This window comes from Loxodonta africana, chromosome 18, assembly GCF_030014295.1.
Source record: "Loxodonta africana isolate mLoxAfr1 chromosome 18, mLoxAfr1.hap2, whole genome shotgun sequence".
In the NCBI taxonomy this organism is placed as follows: Eukaryota; Metazoa; Chordata; class Mammalia; order Proboscidea; family Elephantidae; genus Loxodonta; species Loxodonta africana.
In genome coordinates, this window is record NC_087359.1 from 11,002,341 (window position 1) to 11,023,464 (window position 21,124).

Here is a 21,124-nt window from a genome sequence, read left to right on the forward strand (position 1 = left end):
TGCTGTGGCCGGGGTGGAATCAGAGACCCCGCTGGAAGGGCCGTTGGTTAACCTTCAGGCCATCCGTGAGCTCTTCCTGGCCAGACTCCTTAGGGCCGGTTTATAAACCTGAAGTGGATTAGGGCGTGCCTTTTTTGACCAGTGTCTTAAGCTGGGTTCTCTAGAGACGCAAAATCAATAAAGCGGAAAGAGAGAGGTTTATATCAAGGAAATGGCTCACGCGGTTGTAGAGGCTGCAACCTCCCAAGTCTGTGGGTCTGGCTGGAGGCTTCTCCTAATTCACATAGCCGTAGGGGCTGGTGAACCCAAAATCAGCAGGTCAGACAGCAGACCTCTGGCTCACAGACTGTGGAGACCCACAGTCCCAAGATCAGCAGGCAAGATGGCAGGTAAGCTGCTAGCTCAAGTCCCATGAACAGAAGGTCAGACTAACAGGAGCCAGCTGCAGTATCCAGAGCCCACCAACCTTGCCAAAAAGTCCACCTGTGTTGGATACAGGCCACACCGCCAAGGAAACTCCCTTTCAACTCATTGGCAACTCACGGTAGATCCCATCATGGAGGCGATCACATCATCATATGACCAGCAAATTACACCGTAACTGACAAACCACTGAGACCCATGGCCAGCCCAAGTTGACACACAACCACACATCTTCAAGGACATGTCTGAACTCCGGGATGGGCAGCTTGCTGTGCATGAATCGGTGGGAAAACCTGGTGACCTGGATGCATGTCCGACAGAGTGGCAACACAGCAGCTCTTCTGCCTTTGTTACAGGATGACATACTGGTGAATATTTTGGTTGTTTTCTTTAAAAACAACCATTTAAAAATATCTTACTGGAGGAGCCTTTGTTGTTGAGACGCAGTGGCTGGACCAAATGTAGCTGACGACCCCAAAAACTGGCAGCTGTCTGTACCCACGCAGAGCCCATCCCCACAGGACGGCCAACGTCAGAGCTTCATAGTTTAAGGTAGTTGGGATCCACACGTGGCTGTTAGAAATACTGCAGAGAGGTCCTGCCATGTAGCCTCACCTAGCTTCCCCGTGGTGACAGCTTGCAGAGCCGCAGCACAGTAATGCTGCCCCCGGAGATGGACACCGACATACTCACTGCTCTCGTTCAGTTCTCCCCAACTTCACCGATTGTGTGAGTGTGTGTTTGAGTGTGTTTGTGGGTGTGTATCTTTGTGTATGAGTGTGTGTCAATGTGAGTGTGTATGTTCGTGTGTGACCGAGTGTGTGTGTCTGTGTGACTGTCTCTGTGAGTGTGTGTGTCTGTGTAACAGCATGTGTATCTGTGTGTGTGTCTGTGTGCATGTGTCTTTGTGTGAGTGCATCTCTGTGTGCATGTGTCTCTGTGTGCATGTGTGTTAACTTCTGTACCATTTTATCTCTGTGGGCTCATGTATCCACCACTACAGACAAGACAGAGCATCCCATCACTGCAGGGATTCTCAGTGTTGCCTTTTATATGCCCTCACCCTCTCTCCCCACCCCTAACTGCCAGGGGTCATTTTTACCACAAACCTCATTGCCTGGGAACACAGCTGGCATTTTACCTTTATCATGTTTCCAAGGAAACAGCTGGAGAGTGAAAGGGTTTTGATTAACTCTTTGTGCCTGGCTTAGTAATCTAGGCTGCTATGACAGAAATACCACATGGATGGCTTTAACAAACAGAAATTTATTTTCTCACAGTTAGGAGGCTGGAAGTCCAAATTCAGGGCAACAGCTCTAGTGGAAGTCCTTCTCTCTCTCTCGGCTCTGGGGGAAGGTCTTCCTCTCTTCCACTTTTTTCCTGGTTCCTTGGAGATCTCCATGTGGTTTGGTATCAGTCTTCCCCATCTCTGCTTCTCTAACTTGCTTGTTTAATCTCTTTTATATCTCAAAAGAGATAGACTCAAGACACACCCTATACTAACCCTACCTCATTTACATAGCAAAGACAACCCGTTCCCAAATGAGATTATAACCACAGGCACAGAGGTTAGGATTTACAACACATATTTTTGGGGGGACGCAGTTCAATCCATAATAGCTCCCAATTTGTACTGGCAAAAAGTGGTACAGTTACTTAACACCACACCCTAGGATACACTCACGGTTTAGCCTAATTGTTGCAAGATGTCAAGACAGCAAGTGAGAGTACCAAGATGTGGGCCCCATTCAGTCCTCGTGGCCACCTTGCCACATCGGGTCAGGAGAGCCCCAGTCACCTGTTGTCCTCGGAGGACTGGCCGTTCTGTGTGCGTCAGTAGAGAATGTGCAGTGCTTTGGTGTTGGTAAGCTCCAAAACTGATGAGGCATAAAGTGAGGACCTAGAATGGAGAGACCACAGAGTGGGTTCTTGTATTCCGGGTAAGTAGCTTAAGTACCAATCTTCCGAGCCTGCGGGGGACAGAGAGGATGTGGACTTAGTTAGAAATCCCTGCAGCCTGGACCATCTTCCTGGCTTATGCAGAGTACAAGGCAGAATCGGTGCAAATTGAGACAGAGCTTGCCTCCCTGCCGCGAGAACCAAGCTGAAGTTTCAATAAATGGTGTGAATGGCTCACCATTGCTATGTGCAAGTATCCTTGCAGATGGTGCTCAAAAGAGAGTTAAAGGTTGAAAATGCTAACACAGATTTCACCAGAATGGCAGTTACGTGCTGCTCAAGTTTAGGATTCATATCAAGAAGATCTGTGATCATAAATGAGAAAAAATAGGAAGAACTCAACCAATCAGAGTCTCACACAGTGAAGCATTAAAACAGCTGAAAATGCCTGAGACTTGAAGATCTAGATGGTGCCCAGCTACCACCAATGACTGTCCTGACAGGGAACACAACAGAGAGTCCCTGATGGAGCAGGAGAAATTGGGGTGCAGAACTCAAATTCTAGTAAAAAGATCAGACTTAATGGTCTGACCGAGACTGGAGGAACCCCAGAAGACATGACCCCCAAACTCTGTTAACTCAGAACTAAAACCATTCCTGAAGCCAGCTCTTCAGACAAAGAATAGACTGGACTATAATGATACTCGTGAAGAGTGTGCTTCTTAGTTTAAATAGATACATGAGACTAAATGGGAAGCTTCTGGCTGGAGGCAAGATGATAGGCAGAAATGGACAGGAAATCCGGGGTGGAAGCGAGGAGTGTGCACTCACATCATGGGGATAGCAGCTAGGGTGGCATAATGACGTGCGTATGAATTTTTGTATAAGAAACTAACTTGAGTGGTAAACTTTCACCTGAAGCACAATTAAAAAAAAAAAAAAAGCTGAAGATATATTATCAAAGAGTGTTTATAAAGCTAATGAAAATGGAAACCACCACCAGAATTTTTTTTTACGTTATCCGTTCTATAGTTAAAAGTAATTGAGCGTTTTTTAAACACAAAAAAATATTATCACCGTGCAATGTTGAATATCGTGTAATCTCAATTTACGGTCTCGATTGTTGCAAAACATGTGTTTATTGAAACAAGGAAGCAGTGTTTTTGAGACACCCCCAAATTCAGGCAGTAACATCTCAGCCATTGTTTTACAGCGTCAACTGTTGCCATGAAAGAATTCTGATGATTTGCTTAAAATGTAAAATTCACGACTTTATTGATCTCATGGAGTTGGGAGGAACGGAGGCTGAAGTATCAAACTTTACAGTTCAAGAGCAACGTTTCCGTGTGAAATATTTACACGAGGACCTAGTTGGGTTGTTCTAGAGACGGCATCAGTGTAATGCCGGGCGGAGTGGGGTTTGCCAGACATTTTAATTTGGCTCTAAGCGATTCTGTCCAGCTACTTCTGGGTGCGTGGTGGAAGACATAAACCCCCAAGTCACACCCAGTCATTCCTCCTTGCCGATTATAATTAAAGGGCAGAGACAGTGGACATTTGAGGGGCAGAAGCTGGGATAGTGAAGCGTGGAGACCACCTGTCCCCTGGGCCCCCGCGTGCTGGGCCACATCAAACCTGGAGCAGTCGTTGTGACAGAACCCCAGAAACGGAGCATGGAGTCACCCACAGAGGCACAGCATTGTCCTTTCTCTCCAAGACAGAGACGTTTGGCTAAGGAAAGTGGCACTGAGGTGACTGGTAATGAGGGTGATTGCACCCACAGGCACAGGGGGGACAGCCTGAAGAAAGAGGGGGACAGCGTGAAGATAGAGGGGGGGCAGCATGAAGAATCACCCACAGGCACGGGGGGACAGCCTGAAGACAGAGGGGGACAGCGTGAAGACAGAGGGAGGACAGCATGAAGACAGGAGGGATGGCGTGAAGATGGGGGGACAGTGTGAAGAGGAGCAGAGACTATTACAGAAACAAAGAGAAGGGGTCTGCCGTAAGCGGCAACACTAAGTGAAATGCCCATTTCAAGAGGAGAAGATCCGATATCCAGATTCTTACGTGGAAGTGTGTTTGTGACTGATGGGATATGGAGGAGTTTTAGCATCTTGTAGTATAGCTTTTAGGGTTTTTCAGTTCCCTGAACCCCAAAACTTGGCGAAATGCTGTTTGCAAAGCTTCCAGGTTTGAAAGTGAACAAAAATTAAGAAAATTAAGCCAACTGAATAAATGACATTCCTGTAAATAATTTTTATGACTTGGATGATAACAAGGATAGTGAATACATACCTATCTCCCACCATATTAAAGGGTTAGAAACATTTTGCATTTCAGCAGAAGTTCTGTGAACGTATTACCAAGATAAAGGCTCTGCTTACAGGACTACAGGCCTCCCAGTGACTGCCACTTTAAGGGGGTCACTGAAGCATCCAGTGAGGCCCTGTTTAGAACCCTTGTCTAGACAGGAACACTGTTTAGCTAGTGACGGCCAAGATGAGAGATGACCAGTGGTTTGGAAATGTTGGGATAATTTATGTGGCATTTGGTACATGGTGTTAGGATTTAGTTATTACAGATTCCGTATGTGTATGCATAGCTATGTATGTAGGTAGTTAGGTATGTGTGCATGCCTGTGAGTATGCATGTATGCAGTGTGTGCATGCATGTGGGTTGTGTGCGTGTACACAGGCACATAGTGTGTGCACATGGGGTATGTATGTAAACATGCAGGTAGTGTGCATTAATGTGGGTACATGCATGTAGACATGTATGTTGTGTGTGCATGTGGGTATATATGTACATCATGTAGGTGTGTGTATGTAGGTATGTCTGTGTACACATGTATGTAGGTATGTGTATGCATATATGTATGTATTATATATGTGCCTAGGTACAATTCAGCTTAGCAAATGCTTATTTTGTTTGTCATTATTTCTACAAACAATTGACCATCAGGGTCCTGGTTATACATATAATATTCCATCTGTGTGAGGATGCCACATGTGTGTGTGCGTGTGTACACATGTATGTGTGCATGTATATATGCACATGAGTATGTGTGTGCGTATGTATAAATGCTGTATGTGTGTGGGTCCACGCACACCCATGTGCCTCTTTACCTTCCTGACTTCCTCCTATTCGTTCCTTTGTTCAGTGTGGCCTCGTGGGGACTATGGTAGGAGTCTCCCCCGAGGGCAGTGCTGCCCCAGGTGACACATATGTCCTTTAACTGCAGGGATGTGCGGCAGAAAGTGCAGCTCACCATCGCTGAAGCCTTTGGCATCAGTGCATCCTTGCTGTACCTGACGAAGCCCACCTTCTTCTCCCGGATCAACACCACGGAGGCCCGGACAGCACATGATGAGTACTGGCATGCGCACGTTGACAAGGTGGGCAGGGCCGAGGGGCAGCCTGGGTCCACGGGGCAGGGCCGAGGAGCAGCCTGGGTCCACGGGACAGGGCCGAGGGGCAGCCTGGGTCCATGGGGCAGGGCCGAGGGGGAGCCTGGGTCCACGGGGCAGGGCTGAGGGGCAGCCTGGGTTCATGGGGCTGGGCTGAGGGGCAGCCAGCTCACCTATGCTCTTGGGGTGGGAGCAGCCCACAGCCCGTGCGCAGGATTTGGCTTAAGCCTCCTCCTCTGCTACACTGACCTTTTGGGAGCTTCCCTAGTGTTTTAGGGGTATACCTAAATCTTGTTGATGCTGGTGAGAAAATAAAACTTGTTATCATGTGATGGTGGTGAGAAACAGTCCTGAAATGCGCTATGCAATAGTGAAGCCTCTGGTTATCCACCCTGTCTGTCTGTTCACAGTTATGTGGAACCCCCGCCTCCACCCCGAGTGGAATGTAAGGGTAGCTATGCAGTGTTCCCACCAGCCTTTCCAAACCACTGGACACTAGCGGGTGCTGCCAGCCATCTCCCCTGGCCCCAGCCCACTTGCTCCGGCCACTTCTTGCCTTTTCCCGTGACAGCGCCTCCAGGGAAGGCCGCCCCGTTTTCTCATCTCACTTTTTATTTTCACTGTCCAGCCTCCCACCCCAAGGGCCCAATCATGGGAACAATTTCTCAACCACTCCAACTCACACCAGATTCATCCATTCTTGATCTCCTGTTGTTCTTTAAGCCACAGTCACCCTAATCAATGGTCTTGATTGTCCCCTAATTGAACCCGTGTCCCTACTGGCATTTGCTCTAGTGAGGTCAGCGGTCAGTGCTCCCAGCATAGTGCCTGGAGCCCTGGCAAGGAGATTGACCTGAGGGACTTATCCCAGGTTTTGTGGGTCACCAAGCTTGGGTGTGCTGAATAATCCTTGACAGGTTCCAGGTGCCTGCCACAGATTTCCTGCTGGTGGGAAGGTGCAGGGATAAGTGAAAATGGACGCTGTCCAGAATGGGGTTAAAGGCAGTCCGCACGGTCACACATGCCTTGTGAATTAGGCTGACTCATCCCTCTGGGCACCTTTGTGATGCAGAATCACCGCGGACTTGCGGCCATTGGCCAGCGTCCTGGCCATACCTGTCTGTCCTTCCAGTTGAGCAGTTTTGCTGTTGTCGTGCTTCTGGCTTAAGTGCCAGATGCTCCTGGAGAGATGGGCGGGCGGAGGCCAGCATGTCTGCTGGAACGTCCTCCACAATGCAGGGCCGCCAGCTAGGTTTTCCTCCTGAATATCCCCTCCATTCTGTGTCAGAGTGCATCCACCTTGTCCCCCTGCCACAGACCTTCCCTCCGAACTTTGCTTTCTCCCTCCCAACCTCCTCTCCCTGAGAGGATCGCATATAGCATGGTGGAGGGATAACGTCCTGAACTTCAGTCCTTGGAACCTTTCATTATTCGTTATCTCTTAGCCTAGACTCACTAATTGAATGATTCATTAGACTGGAATATGTTATTACGTGATTAAAATTCTTTGTACGTCATGATCTTTGTGTGGACAAAATGTCACATCTCACTAGTTTCTTTCCTTAATTAACTAGGTATTGGTTTGTGTGAGTGTTCTTATGTAACATCTGCTGGAAATACCACCTTCTTTGCAGGTTATAAACTCTTCAACTCCACTTCAGCAATCTAAATGTGATTTTAAATCAAACCTTTAAAATTATCATGTTTAAAACAACTCCTTCGTATACCACCCCTTATCTGCAATAAGTTTGGAAGATCCACAGATGGTGTGTTTAGAAATAACTGTTCATGGCCACCGTCCCTCCCTACTTTTTGGGGGGGGGGTTTTAGGAAACAAATAATAGATGCCTCCTGTTTAGGTTCTGGTGCCCAGGCCCAGAGAGGTCAGTTGTCAGGGGCTTCATACTAAGGTGAGGCTGGAACACAGCTCTTGTCCTTTGTCCATTGCTTTCCACCGCACCACACTATCTTCCAGAAGGACCTCAGAGTACATTTCTCCAAAGCAAGGCATACCCCCCCCCATTTCTTTATTATATCACAAAATATGGAAAATGCAATCCAGGGGACAAGTAGATATTTTTGGTGGGGATGGGTCAGTGTGGGCAGCCCCACCAGTACACTGGGTGTATAATCAGTAGAAGTGTTTTGGGGATATTTTGAACTCTGCAGCACCTGGCTGGCTGATCCCAGGTGCTTCCTTCCACCATTGGTCCCTCCCCCATGACCTGCAGTGGAGGAATTTCTCCTTCCCTGGAGAGTTCTTGTTTTGCACACTCAGCTGCCATAATTGAACCCCTCCCTCTTGGTCTAGGTATTTGCAACATTGGGATAGTAGTGGCCACCTTGCCACCATTTGCTGCTACGTCTAATGTGAAATTCTCCACTTACAACTTCAAGTCAGAGGTGCATCTCACCACAGCTATTTTAAGTATGTTCAAAGAACTAAAGGAAACCACATCTAAGAACTAAAGGAAAGTATGAGAACAAGAGCTCACCAAATTGAGAATATCATTTAAGATGTAAATCATCAAAAAGAAACAAATAGAAGTTCTGGACTTAAAAAGTACAATAACGGAAGTGGAAAACTCACTATAGATCTCAATAGCAGATTTCAATGAGCAGAAGGAAAAGCCTGTGAACTCGAAGATAGGTCAATTGAGATTATCCAGTCTGAGGAACACAGAGATAAAGTAATGAAGAAAAGTGAACAGAGCCCCAGAGACCTGTGAGACACTATTAAGTGTACAACATATGCATAACGGGAGTCCCAGAAGGAGAGGAAAGAGGCAGAAAGAATATCTGAAGAAATAATAGCTGAAAATTCCCCAAATTTGGTGAGCATTGATCTACCCCTCCAAGAAGCTCAATGAACTCAAATTAGGATAAACTTAAAGATATCCACACCTAGACACATCATAATCAAACTGTTGAAAGACAAAAGACAAAGAGAGAATCTTGCAAGCAGCAAGAGACAAGCATTTGTCATGTGCAAGTTGTCCTCAGTAAGATTAATATCTGATTTCTCATCAGAAACTGTAGAGACCAGAAGGCAATGGGATGGCATATTCGAAGATTTGAAATTAAAGAAAAAAAAAAAAAAAAAACCTGTCAACTAAGAATTCTATATCCAGTCAATCTATCCTTCAGAAATGAAGGACCAAACCCTCATGCATTGCTGGTGGGAATGTCAAATTATTCAGCCACTGTGGAAAACAGTTTGGGAATTCCTCAAAAAAAGTTAACATAGAGTTACTGTATAAACAAGCAATCCCATTCTTAACTTTACGCCCAATAGATTGGAGAATGTAGTTTTATACAAAAACTTGCACATGAATGTTCATAGCAGCATCATTCATAATAGCCAAAAATTGCAAAAAAACAAATGTTCATCAATAGATGAATGGATAAACAAAATGTGATGTATCCATACAATGGAAAATTGTCCACCCATAAAAAGGAATGAATTACTGATACATGCCATAACATGGATGAACCTTGAAAACATTATGCTAAGTGAAAGAAGCCACACACAAGAGGCAACATATTGTATGATTCCATTTACATGAAATGTCCAGAATAGGCAAATCCGTAGAGACAGAAAGTAGATTAGTGGTTGCCAGGGAGTGGGGACACAGTATGGGGTTTCTTTTTGGGATGGTGGAAACATTCTGGAATTAGATGCTGGTGATGGTGGCAAAACCTTGTGAATATACTAAAGAATCATTGAATTGTACACTTTAAAATGGTGAAATTTATAGTATGTTAATTGTATCTAAATTTTTTTTAAGATTTTAAAACGAAGACATTCTCAAATAAACAAAAGCTGAGAGAGTTTGTCCCTAGCAAACTTGCCCTACAAAAAAAACCTAAAGGGAGTCCTTCAGGCTGAAACAGAAGAACACTAGACTAACTCAAATCCACATGAAGAAATAAAGAGCACCAATAAAGACAGTGACATTGGTACAAAAGAGAGTACATATGTATTCTTTTGTCTGTATCTCTTTTTTTCTCCTATCTGATTTAAAGGACAGCTGCATAAAGCAATATAGTAACTATAAATCTGTGTTATGGGCACACAGTATATAAAGATGTGGTTTGGATAACAACAGCACAAAGGTGTGAGGAGGGAATGGAGCCACATGGGAGTGAAGTTTTGTGTATTATTGAAATTAAGTTTGTATTAATCCTAACTATTTGTTATGAATTAAGGTGTTAATTGTAACCCATAGGACAACCACTGAGGTAATAACTCCAAAAATATGGTAAGGTATATGACAAGGGAATTAAGATGGTACACTAGAAAATATCCATCCAACACCAAAGAAGACAACAATGAAAGAACAGTGGAACAAAAAAGGAGTATAAGACATAGCGATCTCACTCCACCAAGGCTGGCATTAATCCAAAAAACACAAAATAATAAATGCTGGAGAGGCTGTGGAGAGACTGGAACACTTATACACTGCTGGTGGGAATGTAAAATGGTACAACCACTTTGGAAATAGATGTGGCACTTCCTTAAAAGGCTAGAAGTAGAACTACCATCTGATCCAGCAATCCCACTCCTTGGAATATATCCTAGAGAAATAAGAGCCTTTATACAAATGGATATATGCACACCCATGTTTATTGCACCACTGTTTACAATAGCAAAAAGATGGAAGCAACCAAGATACCCACCAACGGATGAATGGATAAATAAATTATGGTATATTCACACAATGGAATACTACGCAGTGATAAAGAACAGTAATGAATCTGTGAAACATTTCATAACATGGAGGAATCTGGAAGGCATTATGCTGGTGAAATTAGTTAATTGCAAAAGGACAAATATTGTATAAGACCACTATTATAAGAACTCGAGAAATAGTTTAAACAGAGAAGAGTATTACAAGAGGGGGGAGGGAAAGAGAGAGGGAGAGGGGTATTCACTAATTAGATAGTAGATAAGAACTATTTCAGGTGAAGGGAAAGACAACACACAATACAGGAGAGTCAGCACAACTGGACTAAACAAAACAAAAAAAAAGAAGTTCCTGAATAAACCTAATGCTTCAAAGGCCAGTGTAGCAGGGGTGGGAGTCTGGGGACCTTGGTTTCAGGACATCTAGGTCAATAGGCATAGTAAAATCTATTAAGAAAACATTCTGTATCCCACTTCGGTGAGTGGAGTCTGGGGTCTTCAATGCTAGCAAGTAGCCATCTAAGATGCATCAATTGGTCTCAACCCACCTGGAGCAAAGGAGAATGAAGAACACCAAACACACAAGGTAATCATGAGCCCAAGAGACAGAAAGGGCCAATAAATCAGAGACTGCATCAGCCCAAGACCAGAAGAACTAGATGGTGCTCGGCTATAACCGATGACTGCCCTGAGAGGAAACAAAACAGAGAACCCCTGAGGGAGCAGGAGAACAGTGCGATGCAGACCCCAAACTCTCGTAAAAAGACCAGACTTAATGATCTGACTGAGACTAGAAGAACCCTGGTGGTCATGGTCCCCAGACCTCCTATTAGCCCCAGACAAGAACCCATTCCCAAAGCCAACTCTTCAGACAGAGATTGGACTGGACAATGGGATAGAAAATGATGCTGGTGAAGAATGAGCTTCTTGGCTCAAGTAGACACATGAGACTATGTGGGCACCTCCTGTTTGGAGGGGAAATGAGAGAGCAGAGGGAGTCAGAAGCTGTTGGAATGGACACCAAAAGAAAGAGTGGAGGGAAGGAGTGTGCTGTCTCATTAGGGGGAGAGCAACTAGGAGTATACAGCAAGGTGTATATACATTTTCTTTCAGTTCTTTCAGCTTGAGAAACACTGAGTGTGTTTGTCCCTTTTGGTTTTCCATCTCCAGCTCTTTGCACGTGTCATTATAATACCTTACTTTGTCTTCTCGAGATGCCCGTTGAATTCTTCTGTTCAACTGTTTTACTTCATCAATTCTTCCTTTTGCTTTAGCTGCTCTATGTTCGAGAGCAAGTTTCAGAGTCTCCTCCGACATCCATCTTGGTCTTTTCTTTTTTTCCTGTCTTTTCAATGACCTCTTGCTTTCTTCATGTATGATGTCCTTAATGTCATTCCAGAACTCGTCTGGTCTTTGGTCACTAGTGTTCAGTGTGTCAAATCTGTTCTTCAGATGGTCTCTCACTTCAGGTGGGATATACTCAAGGTCATATTTTGGCTCTCCTGGACTTGCTCTGATTTTCTTTAGTTTCAGCTTGAACTTGCATATGAGCAATTGATGGTCTGTTCCAGTTGGCCCCCGGCCTTGTTCTGACTGATGATATTGAGCTTTTCCATCATCTCTTTCCACAGATGTAGTCAATTTGATTTCTGTGTGTTCTATCTGGCAAGGTCCATGTGTATAGTCACCATTTATGTTGGTAAAAGAAGGTATTTGCAATGAAGAAGTCATTGGTCTTGCAAAATTCTATCATTCCATCTCTGGCATTGTTTCTATCACCAAGACCATATTTTCCAACTACTGATCCTTCTTCTTTGTTTCCAACTTTTGCATTCCAATCACCAGTAGTTATCAATGCATCTTGATTGCATATTTGATCAATTTCAGACTGCAGCAGCTGATAAAAATCTCCTATTTCTTCATCTTTGGCCCAAGTGGTTGGTGTGTAAATTTGAATAATAGTAGTCTTAACTGGCCTTTCTTGTAGGCATGTGGATATTATCCTATCACTGACAGCATTGTACTTCAGGATAGATCTTGAAACATTCTTTTTGACAATGAATGCAACACCATTCCTCTTCAAGTTGTCATTCCCAGCATAGTAGACTATATGATTGTCCGATTCCAAATGGCCAATACCAGTCCATTTCAGCTCACTAATGCCTAGGATATTGATGTTTATGTATTCCATTTTCATTTTTAACGATTTCCAGTTTTCCTAGATTCATACTTTGTACATTCCAGGTTCTGACTATTAATGGATGTTTGCAGCTGTTTCTTCTGATTTTGAGTCATGCTACATTAGCAAATGAAGGTCCCGAAAGCTTTACTCCATCCACGTCATTAAGGTCGACTCTACTTTGAGGAGGCAGCTAGCTGTTCCCCAGTCATCTTTCGAGTGCCTTCCAACCTGAGGGGCTCATCGTCCAGCACTATATCAGACAGTGTTCCGCTGCTATTCATAAGGTTTTTACTGGCTAATGCTTTTCAGAAGTAGACTACCGGGTCCTTCTTGCTAGTCTGTCTTAGTCTGGAAGCTCGGCTTGAACCTGTCCTCCATGGGTGACCCTGCTGGTGTCTGAATACCAGTGGCATAGCTTCCAGCATCACAGCAACATGCAAGCCCCAACAGTATGACAAACTGACAGACATGTACAAAGAGCTGGAGATGGAAAAGCAAAAGGGAAGAACAAGCTTGGTGTTTCTCAAGCTGAAAGAGCTGAAGAAAAAATTCAAGCCTCAAGTTGCAATAGTGGAGGATTCCGTGGGGAAAATATTAAATGACACAGGAAGCATCAAAAGAAGATGGAAGGAATACAGAGTCGTTATACCAAAAAGAATTAGTCGACGTTCAACCATCTCAAGAGGTACTGAAGGAAGAAGTCCAAGCTGATCTGAAGGCATTGGCGAAAAACAAGGCTCCAGGAATTGATGGGATATCAATTGAGATGTTTCAACAAACAGATGGAGTGCTGGAGGTGCTCACTCATCTATGCCAAGAAATATGGAAGACAGCTTCCTGGCCAACTGACTGGAAGAGGTCCATATTTATACCTATTCCCAAGAAAGGTGATCCAACTGAATGTGGAAATTACAGAACAATATTATTAATATCACAAGTGAGCAAAATTTTGCTGAAGATCATTCAAAAACGGCTGCAGCAGTTTATCGACAAGGAACTGTCAGAAATTCAGGCCAGTTTGAGAAGAGGACGTGGAACCAGGGATATCATTGCTGATGTCAGATGGATCCTGGCTGAAAGCAGAGAATACCAGAAGGGTGTCTACCTGTGTTTTATTGACTATACAAAGGCATTCGACTGTGTGAATCATAACAAATTATGGATAACATTGTGAAGAATGGGAGTTCCAGAATACTTAATTGTGCTCATGAGGAACCTTTACATAGATCAAGAGGCAGTTGTTTGGACAGAACAAGGGGATACTGATTGGTTTAAAGTCAGGAAAGGTGTGCATCAGGGTTGTATCCTTTCACCATACCTATTCAATCTGTATGCTGAGCAAATAATCTGAGAAGCTGGACTATGTGAAGAAGAATAGGGCATCAGGACTGGAGGAAGATTCATTAACAACCTGCGTTATGCAGATGACACAACCTTGCTTGCTGAAAGTGAAAAGGAGTTGAAGCACTTACTAATGAAGATCAAAGACCGCAGCCTTCAATATGGATTGCACCTCAACATAAAGAAAACAAAAATCCTCACAACTGGACCAATAAGCAACATCATGCTAAATGGAGAAAAGACTGAAGTTATCAAGGATTTAATTTTACTTGGATCCACAATCAACAACCATGGAAGCAGCAGTCAAGAAATCAGAAGACACATTGCATTGGATAAATCTGCTGCAAAGGACCTCCTTAAAGTGTTGAAGAACAAAGATGTCACCTTGAAGACTAAGGTGCGCCTGACCCAAGCCATGGTATTTTCAGTTGCATCATATGCATGTGAAAGCTGGACAAAGAATAAGGAAGACCGAAGAAGAATTGACACCTTTGAATTGTGGTGTTCGTGAAGAATATTGAATATACTATGGACTGCCAAAAGAACGAACGAATCTGTCTTAAAAGAAGTACAACCAGAATGCTCCTTAGAAGCAAGGATGGCGAGACTGCGCCTTACATACTTTGGACATGTTGTCAGGAGGGATCAGTCCCTGGAGAAGGACATCATGCTTGGCGAAGTACAGGGTCAACGGAAAAGAGGAAGACCCTCAATGACGTGGACTGACACGGTGGCTGCAACAATAAGCTCAAGCATAACAACGATTGTAAGGATGGTGCAGGACCGGGCAGCGTTTCATTCTGTTGTGCGTAGGGTTGCTATGAGTCGGAACCAACTTGGCGGCACCTAACAAGAGACCGACTTGATTTGTAAACTCACTTAAAGTGCAATAAAAATTAAAAAAAAAAAGACAAAGAAAGCAAATAGCTCACCTGGAGAAGAGGCAGAGCAGGGTTGGTTTAACAGTGGATGCTGGTCCCCTATGTCCAGCGGGTCTCGCTCTACAGCTGACATAGGAACATGGTCTGCATGTACCCCTCTTGTGCTGCAGGAGAAGGACCCTGTCCCCTCCCTGTTGGGAACAGATATAACAGTGGATTTGGCCACACTTAGCTAAACCATTCCTCGGAATGTTGACATTTGCTCAGGGCAGTGCAGAGGGACATGCTGATAGCCCACCAGCTGCTGTGGGATGTGTTTTGGGTCAAGACGCCCTAAAAAACAGAGTCAGACCACACTCACCCTGTCCAAAGTGCCAGGCCAATGCATTAGGTCCTGAGCACAAGGGGGTTCTTTTGTATCACAGGGAAAGGCAGCAGGCTGCGCTCACACTGCCCCTCCACTGCTTCCCAGGACCCCTTTTCCCAGTGGCTCTGGGCAGAAGCCACATTTCTCTGAGCCAAGTTTGGCCCCATTGTACTGTTGTGAATTCTTCGTGACTAGGACCACCTTCGGGGTGAAGCAGTGAGAGAAAAGAGGAGAAATCATGGGGATTCCTTCCACAGTTTTCAGACAACAGGACCCGCTTTCCAGGTCCTCTGACCAGAGAGTACTTAGATTTCTGGTGTCCACCCTACCGCCCCACCCAATGCAGCTCCTGGCAGGCTGGCCTCGGGCAGGCCTGGGGGACAGAGGGTTCGGCCAGAGGTTTTATTGCCCACATTGCTGTGAAGTTCCACAATTGGGCCCAAGGAAAACCCCACAACACTCTGGCCATTATTCAAGTTTTGACTGCGGTCCCTGGTCTGCCTGCTGCTGTTGGCTTTGCTGAGTCCTCAGATGGTTGCTTTTTGTGTCCTCTTTTCCAGGTTTCTAGCTGCAGTTGGTAGAGTCTGTAGTTGGCTTACTCTGCCTTGGCCCTCTGCTATTTGGCTTTAAACAGTAGATTTAGGAAATAAGAAAAATAAAGGAACTCAGAGGTTTGAGATTACTTTTAAATATTATCTTTTCTTCTTGGATGCTGTGAGTGTTGGCAGCAGTCTTGGCGCAGGAGCACTTTGCTCTTAAAACCATTTCCTTCTTCGTGAGCATAGCTGTACACGCTGGGAAATTTTTGTCTATTTTTGTTTTCTGAATGTTACTCTCTGGCATAAAGGCAGTGCAAAACAAGCTCATTAGGAAGGGCTCAGAGGGCGGCTCGTCTTTGGGCCACATCTCTACCCTTCTATGACACAGGACTGTATTGTGGCAGTTTATCAGGAAACCAGGCAGCAGATGACTTGTGTTTTTCCAATTAGCAAAGTTTGCTTCAGTGGAATAGAACTATTTAAAAACCTGGGTGATTTAATGTTCATCTCTTGGGAGCTATTTTGCTATAGTTTCTAGCCAGTGCACTTAACTATAATTGTTTTGAATAAATAAAACATTCTACAAGGTTTGAAAATGAAAAAAAAAATATATATATATATATAAAAGGCAACAGTAAAAAGCAAGTCTTCCACACCTTCCCCCTGTAACCCCCTTACCCACCAAGGTAACCACTGTTACGAGATTTTCCAGCATCCTTCGTGAGTTTCTTTATGTGTGTAAGAACAGATGCATAAAAATACTGTGTTCTATTAATTGTAAATAACCACTTTAAAAAAAAATCAGCAATTGTTTTACTCATCCTGTTACATGAAAGAATGCAACTCATGTCAGCTTAGATCATGACACACAGTGCGGTTTCTATCCTTTTCACACAAAAGTCAATGTGTTCTGCATAGTGGTCTTGTAAAAATGCTGTGGTCGCAGGGTCTGAGCTCATGTAACTTCACAAGGGGAAGGAGAATCAGGATCAGTATCGACAGCCCAAGGCTGATTCCTGTGAAGCAGAGGTCAGACATGCCTCCACCCTCCAACCTTTTTACCAGTTCTGACACCAGCCATCCTTCCACCCACTGCCCTCTACTTCTCGGCTGGGTTTGATGACTTGTTGTAATGGCCACACAGAACTCATAGACCATACTCATGGTTATGGGGTTTATTAGGGAGGTAACAGGTTACAACTCAGGTTCAGGAAGGCTCGGGATACAGTTCTAACATCAGGACAGCCTTTTCTCAGCCGTGCTGCAGGCAGGCCTCTGCCTGGCCCTTAGCCCCTTGGCCCCTGGGGCCTCTTGGGCTGATCTGGCTTCTGGCCTGTGCAGGCAAATCTTACAAAGCAGGCGCTGTACTCTGCCAGTCAAGCCTCGGCCTCAAGGCACTCAGCTCTCTTGCTGTATGGGTTGGTGAGCCTAGCACCACTGCCTAGTGCCTGGAGGCACCCCACCCTACCAGGAAGCCTCCTGCCCGAAGGTGCTCAGCTATCTTGCTCCATGGGTCAGCACGCCCACTGTAAGCACCTTGCTCCATGGGCCAGGAAGCCCACTGCACCGTCTCCTGCTGATCTCCCAGTTCTGGTTCTACTGCTGCCATTTCTCTGCTGTGCTTCGTGTCATCTCTCTGTCTCCTGTGTCTAGGAGTTCTCAGCGCAGGGATCTTGGGTCGGAATGACATGCTCCACTCCCAGGTCTTCTTTTGGTGGTAGTCAGTTTCCCCATCTGCCTCCAGGATGGCTCATTTTAAGCCTAGCGGAATGGCAAAACCAATCAATCCTCTCGTTAGTGTTCCATACACCTTATTTGCATGGTCCCACCCCCACAAGGGTACCATGCACCTTACTTGCATTATTAGCAAGCTATCTAATCCCCTTGGTGGCCACAATAACCTCATTTGCATAGTCCCATAGTAGGAGTTACAAAGACTATGGCTAGAAAAAATGGCTAGAAGGGCCATATTAAGTAATTCACTACTCTAAAGGTCTGCACCCTGCTTTTTTTTGCCTGATGCCTGTCTTAGCCTGGGCTCCCCCAAAATAGCCTGAGCCAAGGACTCAAGTATGGGAAGCTTGTTGGGGAGGGCCTCATTGGGGCAGGAGTGAGGGGGGCCGGAGAGAGAGAGATGGGTGAAAGGGACACCAAGACCAGGCTGCGTCCTCACTTTTCATTGATGCTTTGGGCTCCCGTGTGTTGACACTGAACGATTTGGCCTGTGGATGGATTGTTGTGGCTGTAGCACCACCAGAGACGAGACTCCATGTGAACTTCTCCTTTGCTGTGGCTTTCTGTGCCTGTTGCCTTTGCCTGAACACAGCTGTGAGGCATGTTAGCTGTTCAGGAAATCCTAATAGCACTGTGAGCTGTGAGGGGTTTCAAGAGGGTGAAGGCAGTGGATGTCCTGACTATGAGGCCGTTTTGTTTACTAACCTTCAGAAAATGTGTCAGCTGGAAGCAGAGAGTTCTGTACTTTTGTTAAGAACCATGGTTCCTCCTGGGCATCGACAGGGTCTGACCCGCTCCCTGTGGCTTTCCGCCAGGTGACCTATGGCTCCTTTGACTACACCTCACTGCTGTACCTGTCCGACTACCTGGAGGACTTTGGCGGAGGACGATTCGTGTTCATGGAGGAGGGAGCAAACAAGACGGTGGAGCCGAGAGTTGGTAGGACATGGGCAGGCACTGACCAGAGTGTGCGGGGGCATGCGGGGCCACTCCCTGCCTGCTTTGAGACCGCCGTGCACATGCAGTCCCAGTGGTGGGTAAATGAGGGCTGTTAAACACCCAGAGTCCGAGAGTGATGGTGTTATGGGTTGAGTTGTATCCCTCCAAAAGATATGCTCAGGTCCTGACCCACTATAAAAACTGCGTGGGGCAGTGTCTGACCTCCAACTCCATGAGGGGGAAGGAGAATCAAGATCAACAGCCCAAGGCTGATTCCTGTGAGGTGGGGGTCAGACACTCCTCCTTTCTCCTCCATCTTTACTAATTCTGACACCAGCCTGCCTTCCTTGGTGGTGGTGGGCTCCTCCTCTCTGCTCTGCAGTTGGTTCTCTTTTAAGGCAAAACTGACCAGTCCCATTGGTAGGCCACAATTACCCTATCACACAGTCACCTGAGTGAGAGTTACAAGCCCTTGGCTAGAAAGCCCACTTAAAAGTAATCAATCAGTAATCGTTGGCACCACACCCATGTACCTATGAACAAGACTTTCTTTGGAAATAGGGTCCTTGCTGGTTAGTTAATATGAAGTCGTACTGGGGTAGGGTGGGTCCTAATCCAATCTGACGGACGTCCTTATAAAATAAGAAAAGAGACACGGGAACACATCGCTTCATTCTCCCAGGAAGAGAACACGCACAGAGAAGCTCACCTAAACCTTGGTGTCCGAGGTTTTTATTGGGGGACAGTCATGTAGGCACAGCTGACCACCAATGTGGCTGACAGTGTACAGCCCCTCCAGAGGAGCTTATACTGCATGGCCTAAGGCCCCCACCATCAGTCCCATTGTTGGCATAGACTATATGGCCCTAGGTAAACAAAGACCTTCTCCGCAGGGAGAATACTCCAAGGGTGTAGGGTTCCTTCCCAGGGCCTGGCCGTTCCGCATCCTTTGAATGCGCAGTTTAGTTAGCCAGAGCTGCTGAGTTAATCCTTTACCATACAGTCCTTCCACTCCCAGGATGGCTTCATTTCAAGTGGACATCTCGTGAATTCCAAGAATTAGATGAGACTCTGTCGCTATGAGTCGGAATCGACTCGACAGCAGTGGCTTTTGGCTAGTGGCTGGTTTCTGGCTCAACATATTGGAAGTCCTCACTCCTGTCCTCACAACAAGAAAAAAGCTGAACAAACTGAAAATCAGTAACTCTCCTTAGATCCGTCAGAAAATTGAGGTCACAGGGTTAACTGCTGCCCCCAAAACTGAAGTTACAGAAGGTAGGTACAAAGAATCACAGCCTACCTCGAGCAAGATCCCTGGAGCAGGATCTGGCCACTGGGGCCAGGACAGTAGGAACATTTTAACTGACCAGCCGCTGAAGGCTCAGTGTAGAATATCTTGAGAGCAAAAACCTTGGCGGGGGCGGGGAGAGCGGGTGGCAGAAGTCTCAAGGGGGCCCTATATGTTGTGAGCTTTACCTCCAGGACCCCCACCAGGCTCTCACTGAAGTTCTGAGAAAATCCCCTTGTGCTTCTGGCTAGGGGAAGGGAGAAGTAACCATTTTGAAATAAGCCCAAAGCTCTCTCTCTTCTCCTTAACAAGGTCTACCCTGAGGGAAACTATTTTATCAAAGCCTAATCAACCTGTGGGAGGGGAAATACCCAGTCCTAGCCCCCTCTACCGCCTTCTGTTTCACCTAAGAGGTGAAAAAGCAGAGAAGCACTTGCGAAGATCTTGGACCAGAAGCATAAACCAAAAAAAAACAAACCCACTGCTGTCGAGTTGATTCCGAGTCATAGCGACCCTGTAGGACAGAGCAGAACTGCCCCATAGAGTTTCCAAGGAGCCCCTGGCAGATTCAAACTGCTGACCTCTTGGTTAGCAGCTGTAGCACTTAACCACTGCACCACCAGGGTTTATAGGCTGACTAAAAGACCCAAACCTAATACAGGATCCTAGAACGTTTCCCTTCCCTAATGGGATTACAGCTAAGAGAATGAATGCAAGCCTTAGACCCTCTTTAAGGAGTCTCCAGGGAAACCCAAATACTACAGAGGAGACAAAAACAAGGACACCAGAGAAAACTTTATCCTCTGACACCAGGGCTATAGCAAACAGTAAACACAGCCAACTCCTAGCCAGATAAATATAAAGCTTCACGCTGCCTACCTACCTGGATTTCTTTTACCCGGTTTTTAATGCATCATTGTAACCAAACGAGGGTACTTGTCCTGTCCTATTAGCCGATCGAAATAAGATGGACGCCACACCACAAGTTGTAAGGGAAACAGAAAGTGGAAATTTATTGTCTGCGGAAAGAGCAACGCGGGGTATAGTGACCATAAGGCCACGTGCTCGCTGTCTGAGGGGGTTGGGGAGCTTTTTATTTCCAATGGTGTCTGGGGGTTGGGTTTGGTGCCCAGAACTCTCTGCCCTTAGCCCTCCCATGTCCATATTCGAAGGTTTTGATGTTGAATCATGTCGGTGATGTACGGGTCCAAGGACAGGCTGAGGACACAGCTCTTCAGGCCCTGCGCATGCGCCAAAATCTTGGTTCGCGCACGCGCAGGATTCTGGCACCAACTTCAAACTGTGGTTACGGCTGCAGCGTGGCCAGGCCAAAGCACAGTTAGAGCTGTGGCTTGGCGGGCCGCGAGGTGGGGCGGGAATCCGTGGTGGACGGGGGAAGTCTCGATGGAGGCTTCATCATGTTGGGCTCTCACC

General features: G+C 45.8%; 1 protein-coding gene across 7 annotated transcripts in view; it reads left to right on the top strand.

Annotated features, from left to right (window-relative positions):
• OGFOD3 (2-oxoglutarate and iron dependent oxygenase domain containing 3) overlaps positions 1–21,124 on the top strand; it is a 52,342-nt gene that overhangs the window by 9,753 nt on the left and 21,465 nt on the right. For all 7 annotated transcript variants that reach the window (XM_064270453.1, XM_064270457.1, XM_064270450.1 and 4 more), the window contains 2 exons: positions 5,567–5,720; positions 18,279–18,402. In XM_064270453.1, coding sequence (XP_064126523.1) covers positions 5,567–5,720; positions 18,279–18,402 — 278 coding nt within the window. The remainder of the gene's footprint in view (positions 1–5,566; positions 5,721–18,278; positions 18,403–21,124) is intronic.